Here is a 9,971-nt window from a genome sequence, read left to right on the forward strand (position 1 = left end):
AAGGGAAAAAAAAAAAAAAAAAGTAATTAAAAGCTACTGTACATAGAAATATTTTAAAAATAAATGAAACAAATAAAAATGACAAAAGCATAATAAAATTACTACAATCTAACAAAAATAAAAAATAAAAACGGAAAATATAAAATAAAAACTAATTCATAATAGTATATAAATAATACTAAGATAACACTGTATTGAACCTGGATGATTACTTTGAAGTTATGGCTAGGTCTCTGCAGTAATGTTTATCACCCTCTGTCTTACTTTCTCTTGAGTATGTTTGATCTCATCCCACTGATTCTGACTGCAGCAGTGGAAGTAGGCTGCGAACTCTATAAATAAAGATGGCCAGCAGGGAGCTGGTCACACAGTATCAGCTACTTCGCTTGCCACATTCTTACACTGCATTGAAAAACAAGAGCAGCGAGAGAAAGAGCGTATGAAAGGAGGTCAGTGTGCACACATTAATCTGTTGTGTTCAAGAGCTGCGTGGATGCACTTGTGCGTAGCTTCTGTTCAAAAGAAACCCACTGCACTATTCCCCATAGCAGTGCAATGCTTTTTCTTGTGGAGAAAATTGACACACAGACTTGTCTAGCACACAAGACCGTGTCTAGCAGTGCAGGAAGACACTGTTCTTTAGAAGAGATCAGAGATTTATTGGTTAGCACTGGCAGTGCTGGCTGATTCTGGATGTGTCAGGAGCATGGAGAAAGCAAACTGACCTTCAGTGAAGACAGTATTTCTATATTTTAGCTTTTTGGCAGTCAAAAAATGAGACAGCTGACAGCCCAGTGGCGAGGCTGCTTTCCTATGATGTTTTAAGCATGGAACTGGTCTCTCTTTCTTTAATTCTCTCTCTCTCATTATTTCTCCATCGCATTATCTACACCTCCATTCCAACATCCATGTATAAACTGCAGTATTGTTCTGTTCTGTTTTTAGTATTATAATTCTTCAATATAATAACCACCATTAAAATGCACTGAAGTGTGATGATTATGATGACAAATTATTCCAGTTCCTGTGTGTTCTGCCTCACTGGAAACCAATCAGTTATGCCATATGACTAGAGGTGATAATATACACACTGCTGTTCAAAGGTTTGTGGTCAGAAAGATTTTTTAAAAGAAAATTAATACTTTTATTCAGCAAGGATGCATTAAATTGATCAAAAGTGACAGTACAGACATTTACAATCTTACAAAAGATTTCTATTTCAAATAAATGCTGTTTTTTAAACTTTCTATTCATCAAAGAATCCTGGATAAAATCTATTACAGTTTCCACAAAAATATGAAGCAGCACAACTGTTTTCAGCATTGATAATAATAATGTTTCTTGAGCACCAAATCAACACATTAGAACGATTTCTGAAGGATCATTCAGCTTTGAGTTAATTACACAATAATATATTACATTTTAAAATATATTAAATTAGAAAAGTTTTAAATTATAATAATATTTCACAATAATACTGTTTTTACTGTATTTTTGATCAAATAAATGCAGCCTGGGTGAACATAAGAAACTTATTTCGACCCCAAATGTTCAAACAGTAAACAAATTGTTCAAATATTGATAATGATTATTTGAAATCTATTTTTATTTATTTATTTATTTTGTATGTAAGACATTTCATTGTCATGCACCAGTGTTTTTGGCCAAGTTAACCTGCAATGCCACTCCATGAGGGTTACTTCAAGATGTAGATGGTGTGCAATGCTGTATCTGACATGCTTTGAAAGCCCATTTCTCACCTTCTTCTTCATTTTTACATTCTTGAAGATGGCGTGCACTCTCCAGGTCTTTGCAAACATGGCACCAAACGCTGTTGTGTAACCCACAATAAGGATCCATGTACGGACCTAAGACATTAAATGTGAAAGTAAAACAAGGTTACTACAAATCAGTAGTTCTTATAATTTAGGCACTGAAATAAGATTGGACTCTAACACCAGTCTATAGAATACAAATCAGCAGAAATTGCAAAACCATAAAATCTAATGATCCCACGCCTGCTATCAGAAAGCTAATTGGGTGCCAGGGTGTGTAGTGAATTCCGTGGAAGTTCCCGAGGCATAATTTTTTCTCTTTGTCCTCGCTTCATCTTCTGTCTCTCTTGCTCTCTCCCACAGATCCTAGTATTCTTTATTCTGAGGTCCTCTGGGAAAGAAAATTTTAGCATGTGAAAGGCAGGAATAAACGATAAGAATGGCCTGCAGACAGTGTTAGAAAGTTTGGAGCCAGTTTATGGAACTGCAGTGCTGTCACTAGACCTTGTTTGAAGATCATGTACATTTTAGGTTTTTATGTGGTTTTTATGTGTGATGTGTTGGGCATTGTTGTGAATTCTTCTGAGTTAAATTGTCACCGAATACATGTTAAAATTGTGACTGAAATTTGATCATGTTGGACACATAGAAGGGGTGAAAATCATAATTAAATAATCATATGTGAGTTCTTTCCACCTAATTTATGAATTTATAGTTGACACATTTTATGGTTTAAAAACCTGAATTAAATTGTTGTAAGCTGTTTTTTATTTATTTACAGGAATTAAAAATATAACTAATTTCTAAATAGTTGTGAATAAATCAATTCATTTCTAAAAATAGGTTGATAATGTTGAAAAAATATTAGCAGAAAAGTCCTTATTGTTGATCCCTGAAAAGTTCAACCCATTTTGTCTAGGGTAAAGCAAGCAAGCAAACAAAATCAACTTTATTTAATAAAAAAGCATGACTAATGAATGCCCAGTTTTACTATCTCCTTAATATTGCAATGCAAGCCTTCATCTTCACAGGCCGGAAAGACGGACCAATTTCAGGCAGGTAGCATGTGTCCTGCTCAACACATTTGTGAGCTATTTCCCCTGAGTCTCAAGCTACTGCAGTAGCCAAAGCCTCGTAATTAAAAGGTGGATTATGGTCACATGCAAACAGGCAGTGGAAGCGTGACGAGACACATCCAATCATGCTTACTCAGTTTGGTGACAGTCTGAGTAGCAGAGGTGAAAAGTGTTCAGATTCAAATACAGAGGAGACCAGGGCTCGTTGTCTAAGGGGGAGTTGTCTCAATCTTTAAAAGGTTTTGAGTCGAATGTCCAGTTGCACAAAAGTTTGTTTTCTCTAGCACTGGTTTTGCTGGAGAAATTGTAAAAATTTTTTAAGAAATTTTATGTTTAAAACACCAATGTCATAAATTAGTCCTATAGTACAATAATTATCAATGTTCTTCACACTAAAATCATTATGCTTGCTTATTATTGACACAGTTTATCCATTACAGTTGTTTGCAGCCAGGAAAAAAAAAAACTTAGAACGTTTATGGGAGTGAAAAGTGTGATAACTAACCCATGGTCTACCCATGTTCACATCTGATTCACAGAAATCATTCATTACTCACAGTACAGAGGGTCTCGAATTCCTTGTCTGACACAAAGGATCCATCCAGACCAAAGAGGAAAATGGAGGCGTATGACAGCATGCCCCCTAGAATGATCAGGTTGTTCATATAGGGACTCGACATTTTGATCAGCCTGCAGATGGAGGGAAGCACACATCTGATACATTAAATATTCACATTTCATTAATTATTAACTACTGCAATTAAATGTGCATCTACATCTATGACTGTATCATATACTGCGGGATCTAAAAGTCTGAAACCACTAGTAGAAGAGCATTTATTTTACACTATTGAAATAAGTATACAATTTAAAATACCCTTTTCTATTTTAAATACCTTTTTCTATTTTAATATTTTAAAATGTAATTATTCTTGTGATGGTAAAGCTGAATTTTCAGCATCATTACTCCAGTCTTCAGTGTCACATGATCATTCCAATATGCTTATTTGCTGCGCAGGAAACATTTCAAACATTATACGTTTTTTTTTCAGGATTCTTTGATGAATAGAAAGTTTAAAAGAACAGCATTTATTTGAAACTGAAATCTTTTGTGACATTATAAATGTCTTTACCATCACTGCTGATTAAATTAATGCATCCTTGATGAATAAAATTATTAATTAAAAAATCTTTTGTGACATTATAAATGTCTTTACCATCACTGCTGATTAAATTAATGCATCCTTGATGAATAAAATTATTAATTAAAAAAAAATAAAAAAATCTTTCTGACCCCAAATCTTTTAACAGTAGTGTATCTAGACTGACTCAAAATTAATGCAGAATCTTAAATACAAACTTTTCCTATCCTAACTTTTCTATTTTACATTTATCAAAATCTTAAAAACTTATTTCCATATGAAACAAACGATCCCAGATTTTCAATGTGGTCTCATTCTTGCACTAATTCCTTTCATAGTCTTGCTCAGCACTGACCTGTGGTTGCGGTTTTTGATGTTAAAGAAGAGGAAGGCTCCTCCCATGAGCATGCCCAGGATAGTGATGGTAGACAGGATGCTGTAGAGGGGGACATTTATTTGCCGGCGCTGCAGACGCACAAACGTCCGATCCTTCGGCGGTTCAACACCTACAAGAGTCATAATGATTCACAGTCACTCTCAACGTCACCTCTGAGAAAGCTTTCAACATCTCCTAGGAAGACGCTCCTGTGTAATTTAAATGACTCAGGTTTTAAAATGTCATACCAACTAGAGAGAGAATTGATGGGGTTATCTAGTCACTAATGTGACATATTAGCTCTATTTCTGCCCAAGGTTACATAATAATGTTTGTGGACGGGTTTAAAAATGGTGGCGGTGGTCGTGATGTAAGATGCGATTAGATCTTACATCATAATGAGAAGTTGGAAGACAGTCGAGCACTTAAACCAAACGAGTCACCAAAAAGAGTCAAGAGTTGTTTGCGTGACTTGCGTGAACAAACTCGATGTCTTGACAACCTGCGCGTTTCCAAGTACTACTGTGAGGCTTTACTGCTATTAGCTCAAAAGCAAATGGTTTAGAATCTTTTTTCAGTCGAATTGAGAAAACAAACTCAGTTGTGCTCAGTGTTTGAACTTTTTTTCCCCACTTAACCCTATAAAGCCTACTGTGCCACATTTAATATGCACGTTTGGACTTTAAATTAACAATATAATCAAATCATTGCTGAAAAACCTGGCTCCTGCGTCAGCCACACCACACACATGCATTGTGGTACTCTTGTGAACGTGTGTCGAAGACTGACACGGAAGAGAAGAATTTGTTGAATAAAGTCGTTATTTTTGTTTTCTTTGCGCACAAAAAGTATTCTCGTAGCTTCATAAAATGAAGAATTAACCACTGATGTCACATGGACTATTTTAACGATGTCCTTACTACCTTTCTGAGCCTTGAACGTATCGGTTGCATTGCTGTCTATGGAGGGTCAGAAAGCTCTCGGATTTCATTAAAAATATCTTAATTTGTGTTCTGAAGATGAACGGTCTTATGGGTGAATTTTCTGAATGACAGAATTTTCATTTTTGGTTGAACTATCCCTTTAAGGTAGTAAAAGGCCTTTTTATTATAAAAACTTCCTCCTTCAGAAGTTGGGACTATATTTTATAAAAAACTGTATGGAAAATCATGCTAAAATGTGAGTATCAAATATGATTAAACAGGCTTTTGAGGAACACTTGTACAATCATCATCAAATTGCATTAGATTATATGTTTTGCATAATTTTGCTCAAACTGAGTGTTTTTTCTCCTTGGGTTTGAGCTCCGTATTTTCCTATAGCATACTATTTGAGCCATAATGTATCAAATACGATACTTAAAAAAATACATATTTTTTTATTTTTTAGATTTTAGGTTCAATAATCTGTTCTATTTCAAAACAATTACATTTCCGGACTATTATTTCATATGTCAGGCTTTACAGGGTAAGTATGCCAAATGATTTCCTCAGATCCTCTTTACAAGTTCCATTACAGACAATAAAATGTTTTACTTCCTGTCCACCACTGTTTTCCACACAGGCAGTTTGAAAAGAAAAGAAATATCCAGGGATTATGGAAAAAAACAAACAAAAGAATGCCAATGTGGGCAAACAGAAAAATAACTCTTGAATTATTCAGATGACCACACATGGAACAGTGAGTACACAACATTGGCAGGCGTGTGAACCTTCTGTCTCTCTCTCTCAGTCAAATGCTGACCCGAAAACACACACAAACGGGGCTTTTCCTACCTTGGAACCTGATGGTGTTGTTGATAAGGTCCAGTACATCTGCAATGGCATTGTACTCACCCACCTTCATCTCTTGACCCTCTGTGAAAGACAGCAAGAACAAGAGGACAGCGGCGATAAGAGCAGTGTGTTCAAAGCCGGTGGCCGCCAAGAAGAAACAAGACAATAGACAGTAAATTTAGTTTCCGTGCACTCCACTGCAGAACTAGTCCAACATATTGTCCCAAAATGCTCAGGGTGATGTTGACCTAAAAAAAAAAGTATGTAAATTGCAACCTTATGCATTTGCACGTCAATTAAAAGGCACCAGATTAGCAAATCTGCAAAAACAATGATTTGAGACAAACACTGTCTCACGACGTCTAACTCAGAAAAACAGCTTTACTTTATTCAGAAAGCATAACAGCTTCACTGACAAGGACACAGTCAGTAAATGTTTCCGTAGTTTTGTTTTGACAAAAATGTCCTTTAAATCTAGTCAATATTTAGTCTTGTTATATTTATTAATTTTAGTCCATTTTGCTATGAATGAAATGGTTTATCATTCACAAAAACATTTCAGTGCAAAATATGGCATACCCTACCACTCAAATGCTGCATTTATTTGATCTAAAATACGGTAAAAACAGTAATATTATGAAATATTATTACAGTTTAAAATAATGGTTTTAAGGCGCTCAAGATATATTTCTTCTTATTATCAATGTTGAAAACTGACCCCAAACTTTTGAAAATGAATATGAAAACATGAAAATGTGCCAAACTGTAAAAGACCAAATAAATATTTAGTAATTTCATCTAATATAAATAAAGCATTTGAATGAGCTAATTAACCAGTTATCAAAATACCAATTTCTTCTTCTAAAAACATTATAAGTGCAGTGTTAACATCTTGTATTTTTTCTTTTTTTTTCCACTTAATTATCACCATGATGCATATTTTTTGTTATGTTTTATTACTGCTGACGAAACAAAAAGCCTTGTTGACAAGAATAACATTGAACTGGGTATTAAAGATGAAAACAGGATGGTTAAGTGAAATTTAAGGTTACGTATCCACAGATGCAATAAAATAAAGCTTAGTGTCAATAACCTCCCAGCAGAACAAGACTTACTCTCAAAGGCCAAATACAAAGCAAGTCAATTCCAAAAGCCATCTTAAAACTCAACAGTTCTCCCTGGTGTGCGCTTCACAACTGCTTGTGTATTGACTGTCACACTCACAGGGAAGAAAACTCACTTAAAAACAGAGAACATGGGAAATAAGGTATTTATAACTTGGCTCCTGGAAATACATGTTTCCAGGACTGCTAATGCTAAACATTTACCACATGAATATGAACTGGGATGCCAACCCACATTCTGCTCATTGGATTTCATCTGATGGTTTCAGGTTTTCCCATTTAACTGCTGTGGGTTCAACCAGGCCAAACTTTAATGTCAATAACAATTTAAACACCGAACTAGATTAGGTTTTGTGCTCTCGATTGTCTTGCTGTGTCAGGAGAATCATTAACTGTGAATAATCAGCGCTGTCCGTGTACATGTTTTTGCTGTAGAGAACGTCATCATTCAGGTACTTTGACCATGAGATCAATAGGACACTACAAAGACCGCAAGCATGTAAACTAATAGGCAGTGTTCAGTTACTAGTTGTCAACTGTAATGACTTAAAAAGCCTTATATGTTGGTCAGGGTTAAGTCTTTTTAAAAAATGCAGCAAGAAAGAAACAGTTTGGCCAGAACACAATCTTGCCAGGAGGTCATTGTCAAATAACTAGGTTAAGAAACGGCTCTGAGTGTCTTGTCCAGATGGTTTGGTGTGTGGTTGCAGTGGGTGTGATATAGGAGCTGACAGACTGGGACTCTAAAGATGGATGGCAGGCTCAATTGAGGATCAGAACGTCTTTAAATATTCAGCCTGGGCTACCCCTTCCTATCCTTTAACAGTGAGGGAGGAAAAGAGCAGAGAGAGAGAGAGAGAGAGGTTGGAAATGAATGGAACCTTGACAAGGAAATTTGAGAGAATGATTCTTAAAATATCTGTCTTATTTTCCAGTTTAAGTATCTAAAATGGGATACTTTTTAAAATCTTACAAATAAACAAAATAGCAAAAAAAATCTGCCAGTACAGTAAGATAAAATACACTTGTATTAATGATGCACTCTCTGAAAACTAGTGAATGAAATCATATGCAGTGTTGTTTCTCAAGTAAATATATCTTGTTTCAGGGATATTTTTTTACTGGAAAAAAAAGTTAAAGAGGCTAATTAAAAACTCATTAAGAAGTGATTTTTGTGTGAATGATAAAAGACTGAGTCAGTGTGTGACTGAAAGTACAGTCATTTAATGAATAAAGTGAATGGGTGAATAAGCGAGAAAGTGAGTGAGTGAATGAATGACTCAAAGCTGAAATATGCTACATAACTTTTCCCCAGATTTTTGCCCCAATTTACAGTCTGGCATTGACAATCCTAGTTCTATAAAAGTCATATCTAGGCTGCAGATTTGGACAGAATCATGTAGTGTAGATTCAGACTATAATTCCATCCAGGATATCAAACATGTTGATATTCTAAGCCAATTTTAGAACACATTTAATTTGTCATGCGTCTCCTAGCCATCAGGCACATGTTTTGTGTGAGTGTGTTGTGTTTGGAACAACTTGAAAGTCTGGTAGTGTGTGATCCTCAGCCTTTTAGTGTATGATGACCAGTTTTCTCTGTTTCCATTTATAAAGTCAGCAACTATGTGATGTCTAGTGTTTAAACACTAGAACCGCCAGGGGTCGCTGTATACCTAAAAGCGCCAGCAGGTAAATTTTACCCACGCACATGACAGCTGTTTTTGAATGGCTAAAGAACATATTATTTCACTGTATTATGCTACTGTCTTCACAAAGAAGTGTCTAGAGTCATGAAATGATTATGTCTAGTCATCAACTATATTTTTGTCCTGTTGTTTTATGTTCAAGGCTTTTTTATGCAGGAAACATAAGTCACTTTTCATAACGGTCAATATTAAGATAAACAAGCCTGCACTGACAACGATAATTAGAAGGAAGTAAATACATATTTGGGTGGTGTAATAGGCTATTATAATACAATGTCATTAATCAATATATTAAGATAACCTATGTTATTTAAATTACTAAAATAGCCTATAGACAATAATGAGCAATAATAGGCCTAATTCACCACATTGCATAGGATGATGCCATGACAAATTCAAGCGCACAGCTTCACCTAATTAATTATTAATTTGTTTAGTTATATCATTCATAATTTGAATTATACAAGAAGAGCACCAATAAACTTCGGGTAATCAAAAAAAAAAGAAAAGGTTTTATTCATTACATCAGATCGGATTTTTTTTCTTCAGGAAACAGGCAGACTAGAATAAATAGCAACACAGAAGCGAACAATAAACGATAGAAATGGCAAAACTAAAATTAAATAATTAATCCAAATTTTGAACAATTATGTGTAACATTAGGATAAAACATCTAAATATGATATATTGATCACCGTCAGATGCTGAGCCGACAGGACGCTTTACTTATCTCCCCACCATCAGACTCTCCATCGCTCATGGCATTTAGTGCTTCTTATACCTCTTCAGCATTCATAAATCGCTTTCTTTTACTCATTTTGTCTTTATTTATGAAACTGATAACCGTTAATTCAGTGAGTGAAAGGCGTTGCCTAGCAATGTACTATGTTAAAACATAAGCGGCACGAAAATGACAGTGCGAACATACAGGCATTATATAGCGGGTAAATTTGACCCGCGCTGGCGCTTATAGGTATAAATGCCCCGTTTTTTG

General features: G+C 35.1%; 1 protein-coding gene across 1 annotated transcript in view; it reads right to left on the reverse strand.

The window, feature by feature from the left end:
- gabbr2 (gamma-aminobutyric acid (GABA) B receptor, 2) overlaps positions 1–9,971 on the reverse strand; it is a 228,996-nt gene that overhangs the window by 44,388 nt on the left and 174,637 nt on the right. Inside the window, exons 9-12 of the mRNA XM_016462856.1 lie at positions 6,145–6,225; positions 4,349–4,499; positions 3,409–3,541; positions 1,761–1,868 (exon numbers count right to left, since the gene is read on the reverse strand). Coding sequence (XP_016318342.1) covers positions 1,761–1,868; positions 3,409–3,541; positions 4,349–4,499; positions 6,145–6,225 — 473 coding nt within the window. The remainder of the gene's footprint in view (positions 1–1,760; positions 1,869–3,408; positions 3,542–4,348; positions 4,500–6,144; positions 6,226–9,971) is intronic.

This window comes from Sinocyclocheilus anshuiensis, unplaced genomic scaffold (genome assembly GCF_001515605.1).
Source record: "Sinocyclocheilus anshuiensis isolate Anshui unplaced genomic scaffold, SAMN03320099.WGS_v1.1 scaffold913, whole genome shotgun sequence".
Taxonomy (NCBI): domain Eukaryota; kingdom Metazoa; phylum Chordata; class Actinopteri; order Cypriniformes; family Cyprinidae; genus Sinocyclocheilus; species Sinocyclocheilus anshuiensis.